The following is a 14,609-nucleotide window of genomic DNA, read 5'->3' as shown; positions in this document are numbered from 1 at the left end:
GTATTTTTGAAAAGTAATGCAATTTCCTTAAATGTTTCACCTGTTCTTCCTTATAAAACATGTTTTAAAAAAATTCACTTTTGTTCAACCGTCCAAGAGTTATTTATTCAGTCCTTAGGTTGCCCTTCAAGAGGTACACTAATCACAGTTATTTATATCCCAAAGGTAAACAGTCAGTTCCATTTGAATAGTCCCAGAGCTTATTAGAAGTATTTCCCGGGTCTCTTTAATTAAGTATCTTGCTTAATTTAGTTTTTAAATCTCAAGTAGTCCTAGGGTAGTTGGGAATAATCCAATAAACATTTTCACTGTCCTCATATGTATTTCCAGGCTTGTAGTTTTTCCTTTTGTCAGCAGGTGGCACTCTCAGCTTAAATTTCAGTATTACCCCTTGGCAATTGTCATTTTAGTTATAAATCAAGTATAAAAGCAGAATAGGTTTTATAGGTAAATAATTCCAGCATTTAAAATGCCTTCCCAGTACTGTGTATTGCCAATTTAAGAGTGCAATTTTCTATACATTTCAAAATTTTATTTTTTTCTCACCTACTTCGCTCCTGCACCAGTCTTAGTTGTTGTTCTTCAGTTGTCCCAGCTTCATGGCAGCCATTTTTAGGCTGTCTCTTCTCCTTGCCATGGCTGAGAGGGAAAAAAGAACCCCAAGTCAGACAGGAGAGCTCTGTCTCTCCTTGACCTCTCAGGGCGCCCCTCTTTGCTTCACCACCACTGCAGAGTGGCTTTGGCTCCTCTTGGAGCCACCCAGCCAGCAGGGTGAAGTCAATACAGGGAATGCGAACACCCATTTTCTGTGTCTGAAATCACGATGACGTCAACCAGAAGTCCCCATTTTCAGCTATCTTCCCATTCTTGAAGAGGCATCATGTGGAAGAAGGTGTGGAATTATTTTTCATAGAGCCCAAGAACAGGGCTGTGAACCAGCTAGTGGAAGCATTACAAAGAAATATCAAAATCAGAAGCAAGAAGGAATTTTCTAGCCAAAAAATGATTTGACATTGAAATATTCTGCCACTGGAGTTTTTCAGACAAATGCTGGATAGTCATTTTTCTGGGAGGAGGGCAAGAATTCCACTAGAGGAGCTTTCTACAATTAAATTCAATCTATTTCTCTGAATGAATTAGGGGGAAGACATTTGGGATCCAATTTTTATTTGGCTAGGAAAATGAAATTATGCTGACATAGTGGGGAAATAAAAATGAAAATAGCATCAAAATAAATTAAATATGAATTTGTTTGATTGTAAGGCCAAAGTCTCTTTCAAATCAAGCATGGCTCCTGATGCTTACATATTAATTGGCAACAATATAGCCGTAGTTCCCATTGCCTTTTTCTAGAATATTTTTAACCCACAAGAGGAATCCTGAAAAAAAGTATAACTGTGGAGTAAGCAGAACAACCAAAAGGTGTAAGATTCAAATAGTACTTGACTTTAGGTTGTTTGGTTGGTTGATTAATAGCTAGGAAAGCAGCTCTGACTTAGATCTTCTATTCCCAAAATGCCAAATTTTGGTTTTCTGCATGAAAAGAATGATTGTTACATTCCGGCATTCTGTTACTAACTTGTTATGGTTGTCTAGGTTCCACTCCTTCTTGTTATTTATGGGCTATCCTCTTTATGCAATCCGTGAAATCAACATCAATAAATTCTGCAAGATTATTAGTGAATTTGCACTGGAGTATCGTACCACCAGGGAACGGGTTTTGCAACAGAAACAAAAGCGAGCCAACCACAGAGAAAGGAACAAAACCAGAGGGAAAATGATCACAGATGTAAGTTGAAAATAAATCACGTGCAATTATATATACAATTTATATGTATATGTGTGTGTGTGTGTGTGTGTGTGTGTGTGTGTGTGTGTGTATGTATGTATGTATGTATGTATGTATGTGTATATATATATATATATATATATATATATATATATATATATATATATATATATATATAAATAAATAAATAAATAAATCTGGGGGCTAGCAACTAACAAACTCATCCGCTATTATTCTGATATTTCCAAAATTAACTGTAGTTAATTATAACTAGTGTTTTGTCAATCAAACTGAAATTAGATTTAAAATTCTGATTTAAGATAAATCATTTTGTTGCTGGAAATTGTTGCTAACTTGACCTCTTTAAAAAAATAGCAGTAGTAAGGAGAATTTTAGGATCAGAATGTCAAAGAGATGTTAGAGTATAATGTCTAGCTTTTTGCACTTTTTCAAACAGAACAGCAATTAGAATTGACAAATCCATTCTCTCTCTTTTTTTCTATAGACTATTTTTTCATGTTACATTTGTTATGATACTTATGATTTACAACTGTGATGGGCAGGCATCATTATAATTGTAAGTTGAGGGCTACCTGTATCCATGTTCACCTTCATCCTTGTCTCTTGTCCAGAAAGGCATACCTCTGTTTGCATAAACAAATTATTATTCACAAATTATCATTGCCTACATGTAAGGCAGATGATTGATCTACATTCACTTATTATACTATATTGGAGAGCAACAATATGATTATGAATGTATTGTGGTGCAGAAAATGGCAGAAATTAAAATTACATTTCACGGATGTTGGTAAATGTATTTCAGACTAAGTACTTGCTAACATTTATACATTATACTCGACTTATGGCTACAATTTGGCCAGTATTTCTGTTGCTAAGCAAGGCATTAGTTAAGTGAATTGTGTTCAGACATTTTTCTAACCATCTAATCAGATTCTCTACCTTCTCAGAGCTGCATATATCTTTTTTTTTCAAGGTCTGACTCTCAAAGCACATTCACAGCATTGAGCCACCTAATTCAGAGCAAGCATGGTGGTTTGAAAACACTATGACAGAAAAAAGCAGAAACTGCAGACACAAAACATAAAAAGTGGAGCTATTTCCAAATGCTAATAAAGGTTTATAAAGGCCCATTGCATTTCAGGTTTTTTCCCCTTTTCAATAGCTCTATAATAACAGAAATAATGTGAAAAGGACATTAGAATGACTTGTAACATACATATAATAGTACTTCTAAACTTGGCTAATTTTCATTGTATATATTCAAATAATTCAAATAATAAGTCTAAAATAGAAAAGTTTCAAGTTATATTCAAGTAACACAACATTTACAAAAAGTATTCTTGTAAAACCTATACAGTGTTGTCCTAAAATTTACATGGGCCAAACTATTACAGTTGTCAAGACCAGAATTTGTAACCCAAGGTTAAGTGTAAGTGTTTACTTTAACACTTAAACTTAACATTTAAAACCACCAAACATATAAAAAACATTGAATTCCAAATCCGAACATTGTACTTCAGATTTGTGCTTTTGAACCATTTTATTATATATGTGTGAATATCACACTGCTTATACAAAAGAGCCCAAACTTGCATCATGACAGCATAGCATTGCTTTTCTGATTTCTTCCTTAGATCCTCTGGCATAGACTTCTGGTAGGATATTTTTTAAATGATGTTGCTGGAATCAAAAGTGGAGATAAAAGCCCTGTTCATTAAAAATATATCCTAACTTTTGAGTAATCAATGCATTGTTTTCAACATACTTATAGATCAGTTTTTTAAGATATGCAATAAAATCTTTCAAGATAACAATTTCCATATCCCTTAAAATAATCTATTGTTCTAAATCAATCTTTCATTTTTGAACCTTGATAATGAATTTGCTTTCCTCTCAATATAAGGCATTTTATTTGTTTAGCAAGATTTCTGAAAAGTAATCAGTAAATACAGTTTTAATAAATACCATCAACTAGTTTCTTCAGCAGTAATCGGGTGGGTTTCAACCAGTACGGCCATACCGGATGGTGAAATTTAGCATGCGTTCCCGTACCCGTTGTTCCGGAGGTCCCGTACTGGAACAGTCCCTCTCCTGGCCTGCCCCCCCGGCTCGCTCCCCCCGTCCGCCCACTCAGTCGCCACTCGCACCATCTGTCAGCACCAGCACTGCTCGAGCCGTGGCCCACCTGTCTCCCCTTTGCACCTCTTGTAGCTGCCAGCTACTAAGGGAACTTGTGTAAGACAAGACAAGCAGGCTGGGGGGGGGGGGGGTGACCCTGCCCAGGAAAATGTAGAAGGTGCAGAATCAGCTCTGCCTGAAGGCGAGAAGGCTCGCAGTGCCCTGCTTGCCCACCAGCAGAAGCCTACCAGGAAGTTTTGGCTGGCGGGCACATGGAGGGAGCTCCAAGCCTTTTTGCCTTCAAGCAGAGCTGATTCCGCTCCTTTTACGTTGTCCTGGGCAGAATCACATGCCCGCCCGCTCACCTGTCTTGTCTTACACAAGTTGGTCTGGAGTGGGTGAGACCATCTTTGGGGAAGGGCCATTCCTTCTGCTCAGTTTACACACAGTTCCACGTCCACAGCTTATCTCTTCCTGGCCAAAAGGGCACCTTTTCTGTCTCAGTGGTGCTACTGGAAAAGAATGGCTGAAGTGGCTTCTCTCTCCTCCTCCTGCTAGCCAAAGGAAAAGCCTCAGCGAAATATTGATACAAAGTCAATTGCCTCACGGCGCAGCCGGTAATTACCCTGTCAAGTGTCTACAGCTGATTCAAGTGCCGATCGGAACAGAGATAGGCGCAGAAAATCGGTCTCAACACGGCAGGTCGGCTAATGTAGCAGCGGCTGGCTGGCTCCCCAACAGCTGTAATCTGCGCTAAAAACCAAGCAATGACTTTCCGGTAGAACAGACTAGGTTACACATGAGCCAAACGGTACGTGTTGATTGCTCCCAGATGCCAGCCACTCCTCATCTATCTATTTTGCTACACTTAGCAGAGAGCTAGATCATAACACCATACTGGCGATCTGGCCCCTCGTGGGGTGCTATGTTACACAGTCCTCTCTACAGCCGCCTCAATCCTTTCAATTTAGTAAGCCAATCAATTAATTTAAAATATCCAATACCTCGCTGGGGCTTTTCCTTTGGCTGGCAGGAGGAGGAGAGAGAAGCCGCTTTGGCCACTCACTTCCAGAAGCCCCGCCAGGACCAAAAAGGTGCCCTTTTGGCCAAGAAGAGATCAGGACAGATGTGGAACCACAGGGTCTTTTCAAGTACGTAAGCTGAGAAGATGGAACGGCGCTTCCCCAAACCCGATCAGTGCTACTCCCACCTCCCCAGTGTCCGAGCTGCAGCAAGTGAAAACAAACCTTCTTTGCCAGCCTCCCAGCTTGCAAAATAGAAATTATCGCCAACTGGAAGGTGTGTGTGTGTGTGTGTGTGTGTGTGTGTGTGTGTGTGTGTGTGTGTGTATGTATGAGAGAGGAGGGGGGGAGAGAGCGAGAAAGAAAGTAAGAGAGAAAGAAAGCAAGGAAAGAAAGAAAGAGGGGGAGAGAGAGAGAAGAAAGAAAGAGAAAGGAAAAAAGAAAGGAAAGAAAAAGAAAGAAAGAGAACTTATGATCACAATTGAGCCCAAAATTTTGTTGCTAAGCAAGAGCATTTTTAAATGAGTTTCACCATATTTTACAAGTTGATCACTCCCACCCGGTCACATGACTCCCAAGCCACATCCACAAAATAGGCCACACCTATAGAATAGGTTCTAAAAAAATTTAAAACCCATCACTGGCAGTAATGTATAGTTCATTTGAATCTGAAGGAGTAAATTCTTAAATGTGTAAATCTTCAGTTAAGAATGGTCTCATTCAGTCCAAACAGCTAAAAGGACTGCCATAATCTCTGATACTTGAAATCTGATTAATATTGAAGAACTTTCAGATTATGTTTGCATTTCTTTATGTCTAGCTTCTCACAAAAGAACTATACTTTCTATATTCTCACTCATATACTGTATGTGTGCATAAATGTTCACCATATAGAGGTGTGTGCATGCGCGCACACACACACGACTAAAGTTAAGACAAATGACAGTTTAAACTTTATTGAGTGGTGTGAAAAATCCACACATCATTGTAATTTTAATTTCTTAGTCAAATGGAGCACAATTTGCAGACAGAAAACTTCAGGGAGAATTAATCTGCCATATTGCAAAGAAATAAATGTTGGTATTTTTGGAATTAGGCTGCCTCAAAATCTTAACATTTCTAAAAAGTAGTAGTTATGTAATTTCCCCCCCAATATATTTTAATGTTTATTTGCAGGCAGACTGTTCTATAAAAATCAATAGGCTAAGTGCCAGTATATGCAGAAATGTTTGTCCAAAGGAACATTTTTAATATATAGTGGTAAAAACAAGAACTCCAGTTCTCTTTTCTAAAATGTTTAACTAATAGTATCTATAAAATTAATAAGTAATCTTGAATTATAATTGGTAAGAAATATGTACAAATGAACAGATACTAGTTCCAAAGCCAGATTTGCACTCAGTAAAATGCCTAGACTATTATCTAGACTGCATCAACAGAGGGATAGTATCAAAATCACAGAATAGTACCTCTTTATAAAACACTGGTAAGACCACACTTGAAATACAACATAATTTAAAGTTGGATCTTATTGTCAATTTTAATTCCCTTATAGAAAGGAATTGTGGTGCAGTAGTGCTATGACTGTTCAAACATGTAATTCTTGTTTAGACTCTGCTGGCTGAAAACTTGTTCTGCAGGAAAAAAAATATTACTTGTTGCTATTCATTGTCACAGCTTTTTAAATTTTCCTTTTCCAGATAAACATTAGTGAAATTGAATTACTTTTTAGGCTACAGTAACAGGCTAACATGAATATATATCATTTGCTGCTTTCCTCTGAGCAAGGCATATATTGAATATTTATTCTCTGGTTATAAAAGCAGTACATATTTTACTATTTAAATAAATTAATATAATTTTGTAACACTTTTTTAAATCTTTCAACTAAAGTGAATGTAAACAATTTATAAACATTATTAAAGTGGGGGGGGGGAGTCTGTAGTGCTTCGCAGTTTCATCCTGTCCTTTGATTTTCAACGAAATACAGACTTCTTTCCATAAATCAGGCATAGAATTTACTTTAAAAATAGAATTTTTCTAATTTTCAGGTGTTTTCAGGTGTTTCAACTATGGCTCCCATGTGTATAGCCTGTCCTTGGTCAGTGCCAGACTTTTTATCATTTTCTTTAAGGCCCATTTTTTGTGGTAGTGGATCTTTATCTTTAGGGAAATAATGCAGTTTGGATCCATATCTTTCTAGAACGCCTTGTGCTTTGGTATTGAATTTAATTTAAAATGTTGGTTTCTAAAGATAAAGATAATGCCTTCCACTTTATTCCAATGAAAGAGAATGTCATTTTGCTTTAAAAGATCTATCAGGAAGGAGTATTCTTTATCCCAAAGGTGCATTTCATGACCTGGATGACTCTACAGACTGAGTATTCTTTATATTTCCTTAGTGTTGTAATTTGGATTTCTATAAATATTTGCACTTCCTTCCCAAGGATCATAACTATCTCTTGGTAATATTTATGCATCTAGTTCTTTAGTAGATTTTCTTACAAATGAAATCATGATGTCTCTTGCCAACTGTCTTCTAGTTACATATGTTGAATTTATTTTGTTATTATATTGTTAGTTTCCTTGGAGAAGTCTAATTTAAGAGATATAATTGTAACAGCAATTTCTAAATGGTTAAATCTGGTAATTTATATTCTATATTTAATGCTTTTATATATTCTGGTTTTTTATTATTCTTTTTCAATTTATAATTAGGCAGTTTATAAATCTAGTAAATAATACAAATAACAAAAACACTCAGAAAGGACAAGAAGTAATGGAGAGAAGTTGATCAAAAAGAAATCCAACCTAAAATTAAGAAGAAACTTCCTGACAGAACAATTAACCAGTGGAACACCTGGCCTGCAAAAATTGTTGGTGCTCCATCACTGGAGGTTGTCAAGAAGAGACTGGACAGCTATTTGGAATAATATAGGGCCTCCTGCTTAAATAGGAGATTGGACTGGAAGACCTCCAAGGTCCCTTCAAACTAAGCTATTCTATTATTCTCAGATGACTGTTGAAGTTTATGGAAACCCAAAATACTTTATAAATGTGACAACATTAATGTTTAATTAAAATCCTGAGTTTAGACTGGTAAATTCCTATTTTACGTTCATTTTCAATCAAAAACAATTTCTTGGTGATTTCAAGATAATTGTTTTACTCACAATTTAATTTACAGATTTGTTAAGAAATGCTTTGTTTGCAACTTTGAATTTCCAGAAAAAAGGTTTGACAGAATGCAGGGTGTTCCAGAAAAACTCAGAATGGCTGTTGGCCTCAATAATAATGAAGGATGAAGGAAAGTAAATAACAAGTAGAATGGAAGGGGGGAAATTATTGACCTTCAATTGACCTCCAGTATATTCTGTAGATACCTTTTTGGATATGTGGAATATGGTGGAGAATGTGATGATAAATTGCAGACAAAGTTCCAGTGTAATTTATTACTGAAACAACATCCCCACAATATAAAGTTGGGTGGGTGGGGGGTATTATTCTGTGACATCATGAAAGATGCACATTCGTAGTTGATTTTTATACTACATATTTTATTCTATAATACAGAAGCAGCATCGTAGTTACTTTTGATGCTGATATGTTGACATTATACCTTACCTAATGCTGCTTCCTATCCTTCTCCGTTCTATTCCTTGTTCCACTGGTAGACAGATGAAGAAGATGACATTGAGGTATGGTTCTGAGAAAGAGCATGTTCTATTCAAAACTGATTGCTGTGAGAACTACTGATAACAAAGGCAGTTCCATGGGAATGCTTCATTATCATGCTTTGTGGCTGAAATTCTTATATCTGCAGTTCTGTATTTTCATAACTAGGAATAAGTTCTTTTAAATTTGATGAGATTTATTTCTGAGTAGGAATTCATAGGATTGTACTAATAGACTACAATGTGCCTAATGCTTGATACAAGTAGTGCTTAACTTACACACCATTCATTTAGTGATTATTCAAGTTACAATGGCACTGAAATTTTTTTTTCACACATGTCCATTCCAACATTCCCATATTCACATCATCAAAATTTGGGCACTTAGCAACTGCTTCTTACTGTATATAATAGATAGAAATCTATTTATGACAGTTGCACTGACCCAGGATCAAGTCATCACCATTTTAACCTTCCCAGCTGGCTTCCAATAAGCAAAGTCAATAGGGAAAGCCAGATTCACTTAACAACCGCATGATTAACTAACAAACTGCAGTGATTAGCTTAACATCTATGGCACAAAGGTCATAAAATGGAACAAAATCATTTAACAACACTCTGAATGTAATTGGTTATCTGAAAAAGCATGGCAAGTCTAAGCATTATAGATTTAAGCCCAGTTGCCACAAAGATTTCTAATCCTGAATTTCACATTGCGATATAGAAATTGTGGCCATCAAATACTGGGTAGGCAATCTGCATTTGGCCACTGCAATCTGTTCTGGTGACATGTTTGTTAAGAAACTAGATGGATCGCATGAATGAAAACTGCTGTGAAACTTACTGGTTGCCACCACATCATTTGGATAAAAATTTTATGTGTAGCAATGCCAGGGATATTCTTATTATTGGGTGCTGAAATTTGAGTGCAAGTGCATACTTAATCAGAATATGATTTATTACTATTTGTTCCCATTGTATTTGCAAACATTCAGTAACTAAGGTAGTTGCTAAACAAAGTCTGGTTATATTATTGGAAGAGGTTGTTATGGCAATTCCAGAAGGTAAACTGAAATAGAAAAACTGGTAATATCAAATACAGTTATCTTTTCCCTTCTTCATATCATGTTTGTCAAGAGACATGTGGCTAAAAGGGAAACACTCTGTAAAGAATGCAACAAAATAAGCAATTTTATACAATTGAAACACAAACACCAGAAAAAAGAAATGGAGTGCCAAAATTTATTTTACTGGAGATTTTTAACATTGTGAGGGAATTCATCAGGTTGTACATCTTATCTTTGCATTATTTTGTGTTCCATCTTTGCTTTCTTTCACTCAGCTTCTGGGCAATATAAGTAATTCTAAAAGGTCTCTGCATCATGTGGAAATATATCATTTAATCATTTCCACTTGAGTAAGAACAGAAATGCCTTGTGATGACTGCTTTGGTAGCTCTGAATGAGTCATTTTTCTGGCCTTGTATTCTGCCGATTTAGGGTCTGAAAACTAAGGCAGACTTTTACAAAGGTAGCATTTTTTCTTAGATATGTTTCAGATTAGCAATTATTTCCATATCTTATAGGAATTTTTAATGTTTTAAATTTGCAATCAATATTGCAAATAACTTCTAAATAATGTTCACCATTACACTTTGCTTGAATCACTTTAAGTGGTTGTCCACCAAGAGTCCAAGATCCCTCTTGCATTTACTGCCAAGTTCCACCTAATCTGTAGCTGTATGTATGTTTAGTTTTTGTTGCCCAAGTGTAGAACCTTAACTTTTCTCTTCCCTGAATTTCATTTTGTTAGATAGGTTCCAGTGTTCCATCTGGATCTTAAACCTATCTGTTGGATATTCCTGCCAACTTGGTGTTGTCTGAAAATTTGATTAGTTTGCCTTCTATTCTCTCATATAAATCATTTAAGAAGATATTGAAGAGTACTGGGACTAAGAAGGAACCTTGGGGTACCCTACTGTTTACTTCCCTTTATGTAGTTGTAGTTCGATTAAGAACTACATATTGAGTGTAATTTGCCAGCCAGGTACAAATCCATTTGGTGGTAATGCTATCTATTCCACATTTTTTCCACTTACCAAGAAGAGGGTCTATTTTGTCAAATGCCTTACTGAAATCCATGTATATTATGTCTTCAGCATTTCATTGATCCATTTATTTAGTCACTTTTTCAAAGAATGAAATAAGTTTTGTTAGATTTTTGACAAACCATTGACTTCTAGTTATAACTTTGCTTGCTTCTAAGCAGGTCTGTTGCTTTTTGGGGGAGGGGGGCAGGATCTCCCCGGGTATTAATGTCAGGCTGATTAGTCTGTAGTTTCCTGAATTAGGGTTTTTCCTCCCTTTTTTTGAAGATGGGAACCACATCAGCTCTTTTCCAGTTTTCTGGTGTTCAGGATCTTTGAAAGATATGGTTCAATGGTTCTGAGATCACGTTTCTAGGTTCCTTCAGAACTCTGGGGTATAATCCATCAGATCCTGTGATTTAAACTCAATCAGAATAGAGCTGAAAAAAATCTTTGTCTTTTGATCCAATCCCCTGCTCAAGCAGGAGATCCTATACCATTTTAGACAGGTAGATGTCTAGTTTGTAGAGATTCTCAGTCATCCAGGTCATGGTTGTCCCAAAGGTGTTTTTTTCAGGAGATTTTTTTGCTGTTTCTTTTCAAGACTTTTTCCTTCTCATCCAAAGCTTCAGCTCTGACTGGATAGTGGAGAATGGAAGAATTTATATTCCAGACAGCTGGTAATTTGTATCCTTTTGGATGGAGGGTCATTGAAGCACTTGGAGGTTTGTCTGTGCATTCTGGGTCACTGAGTAGTGCTCCCATAGTCATAGGCATTTGAGTCCTTCATGACTGACCCTGGGTATGCTTCCTATATCTCCTACTTTATATCTGAATTTTCCTTCCTTTCCGTCACTTCCTACCTCGTTTCAAAAAAAAAAATCAACTTATAGGCTCCGAATGAAAAATTAGATAAAAGATTTAGGATTTAACAACAGTCATAACTCAACCTTTGAAATTTAATTTCGTTACTGGCTTTACCTGTTAACTTTTTTTACACTAAATAGATGTTAAATCAATTTAGTTAGGCAAATAGAACTGTACAAGTTCATAAATTATAGACCTATTTTTAAGGGGGGAAATTATTATTATTGGGGGGATAATATACACATGTGCATTTTATGCACCTTTTGTCTTGTTTAGTTTTTGCTTTGTTATTGTTTCCCTTTTTTTGTTGAAGTTTGTATTTGAAGAAATAAAATTTTAAAAATATATTTCTAGAAATTCAACATGAATAAAAACTACCAAGGATTGAGTTCTTTTTTTAATTGATCTAAAACTGAAGAATTAAACCTTAAAATGATTCGGTTTTTTCCCCTTTTTTCACAGTCTGGAAAATTCTCTAGTAGCTCCCCGACACCTCACAATCAATTGCAAGGGCTCCAGGATACCGAAGACGCTGTAGAACATGAGAACATGAAAGCTGTTCTCAAGATATCATCTCCAACTGGAGAGAACATTGCATTAGGAATCCGCACTCGATCTAGGGCCAATCAAGGTGAACAGTTTGGATTTATGTGAGGAGTTGTGATTCACTCTGTTTTTATTATTATACTTTGACACACAATCAGAGGCTTAGGCTAAATTTGGCAGTCCTCTCGACCTGTCAATTTCTTCCCAAGGACCTGAGATAGGCAGATGTGGCTGTTTGATGGTGTTACAGATATCGTCACAGGATATAAGCTATTCTGAGTAAAAGCTGCCTTTTTGCAGTTCACTGATGATAGTTTTGTCAACATCTATTGTGTTCAAATGATATTCCAATTGTTTTGGGATTGCAACCAAAATGCCTATCTTAATATTAGTACAATCTTTGCTTTCTTTTCTCATAGTCATTCTATTTCTATTTGCAGGTCATTTTTTTCCAGTTCTTTCTATTCTTTTCTATGTCTCCAGGCACTGCCACATCCATTAAGCCGACTCTTTCTTATCAACAGTTGTTTAATCTGGCATGTTATGTGGCAGGTACCTATTGGCTTGAATTCTGAAATTCAAAGGACTTTAGTGTTTTCATTTTTTATTGCTATCTGTATTTTGTAGCCTCGACAGTTCTTGCTTGCAGACAAACGATATTGCTTGCAATTTTCCAATGCATCATTTTGCTAGTTTACCATGCCATTGTTTGTAGAGTCAGTGTGATCTTCCTGCAGCAGCTAATCAGGTGCTCCACTGTTTCTTCAGGGTTTTTTGCAGCTTTCTTGCTGTCTGCTGCTGTTGTTAGCTACTTTGCCTGCTATTTTTTAATTTACTAGCCATGTAATCTTGTCTTTCTATGCCTCATTTCTATTTATCATTTATTCTTTCTTATAGGCTAGTTTGGTCTCTCCAGTACTCAGTAGGCCTTCCTGATATACTAGCCTCAGTGCATCTTGTTCAATATACTTCAGATAGTCTTTCAATATACTTTTTATTTCTTTCTATTTGAAACATTCCATGCTATCTATTTTCCTTGATAAATAGAGTCTGTCAACGTGACTGCATGGATGAAGGGCATGATTCATTGTCATTATTTTTCTTTATATGCAGAACATTTACCAAGCTTGAGTCCACTCCGTTATTCTAGTTGTATACCAATGATCGAAATTGCCTAGGTATTAATTGCCTTGACAGTATTGCTTCCACTGAGTTTGGACTTTAAGGTCTTTGCTCTCTTGATGCATTTGTTTGTAAGTTTTTTCTTGACTTCAGTATTCTTGATGTTGTCCGCTTGAAGGATGCCCAGTTATTTGTAGTATTGTCTTCACCCAGACTTTTAATGGGTGAAGGTGGGGATCCAAAGGGCATCTTGATTCCTTCAATTTTCACTATTTTTCCCCATTTGATGGTAAACATTGCACATTTGTCGAGGTAAAAATCTATTGCACTATTTTGGATATATATACAGACAGTTGGGCAGAGATTTTATTGTGCTTTTCCATAAAGCTTCAGATCATTCGTAAAATAGCTGGGATATCCTGGCAGGTTTTTAATATTTGATAACAATAGCTTTAGATATTTATTGATTCTTCTTCTCCTTCTCCTTCTTCTTCTGCCATATCCATCATCGGACATTGGCAATCCATTTTTTTTTAATGGTTATTTAATTATTCAGTATTAGATGAGGAATAAGTGCAACAACAAACAATAGTGGTGATACTGAATCAACTTGAAAGATTCATCTCTTGATATTAATCTCTCCCAACCTATTACAGTTGACCAGCATTTATGTCTTGCGTTGTGCATCAATTTATGCACAAAGGTTCTAATGTTTCTACTGACTCCTATTATTTCTAGACACCTGATTAACCATCATTTGGCAAGAAGTCAAATGCTTTCTATAATCAATCCATGCTACATTGAGTTGGTCTTCCTTCTATTCCAGTTTTCCAGAGTGATCTTGTCAATTAGAAGTTGATCTTTCATTTCTCTGCTGTTTGGGCAGTTTTCTTTCTGTTCAGATTTTCAATTAGATGCTTCCATTCCAGTTAGCAGTTTGAAAGTTGTTGGTAGGCAAGTTATTGACCTTTGGTTGCCTTATGATCCCCACCTTTGCTAGATTCTTCATTATCAAGTATTTGGTTGCTTGGGCTTTTGTGTGATATAAAAATTGATGTTTGATAACTATGGCTTGCTTAAATCATTATTAATCTCTTCCAAAACATTGATCACAACCATGTCTTCCGTGCTGCCATTGATTTCTACACAAAGTTTCTGATGTTTCTACTGATTCCTATTATTTCTAAGCACTTGATTGTCCAATCAAAGGGCAGGTACATTGTTGTTACACTAAAGTTGGTCCACCTTCTCCTGCAATTTTACAAAATAATCTTGTTAGTTAAGGAGTGTGTGTGTGTGTGTGTGTGTGTGTGTGTGTGTGTAAAAGAGTTCATAGGTTTCCCCAGAAAAGTCAAAAAAAT

The 14,609-nt window shown here is 36.1% G+C and overlaps 1 protein-coding gene across 6 annotated transcripts in view; it reads left to right on the top strand.

The window, feature by feature from the left end:
- The window catches only part of FHOD3 (formin homology 2 domain containing 3), a 256,533-nt gene that overhangs the window by 233,049 nt on the left and 8,875 nt on the right, over window positions 1-14,609 (top strand). For 4 of the 6 annotated variants that reach the window (XM_087713216.1, XM_087713213.1, XM_087713214.1 and 1 more), the window contains 3 exons: window positions 1,597-1,789; window positions 8,628-8,651; window positions 12,043-12,211. In XM_087713216.1, the coding sequence (XP_087569342.1) occupies window positions 1,597-1,789; window positions 8,628-8,651; window positions 12,043-12,211 (386 nt within the window). The remainder of the gene's footprint in view (window positions 1-1,596; window positions 1,790-8,627; window positions 8,652-12,042; window positions 12,212-14,609) is intronic. The other 2 variants (XM_087713212.1, XR_015696402.1) reach the window with 2 other exon arrangements.

This window comes from Thamnophis sirtalis, unplaced genomic scaffold, assembly GCF_051295495.1.
Source record: "Thamnophis sirtalis isolate CommonGarterSnake01/CBP01778 unplaced genomic scaffold, rThaSir2_p1.2 scaffold_4, whole genome shotgun sequence".
In the NCBI taxonomy this organism is placed as follows: domain Eukaryota; kingdom Metazoa; phylum Chordata; class Lepidosauria; order Squamata; family Natricidae; genus Thamnophis; species Thamnophis sirtalis.
This window is presented reverse-complemented; position numbering and strand designations above follow the sequence as displayed.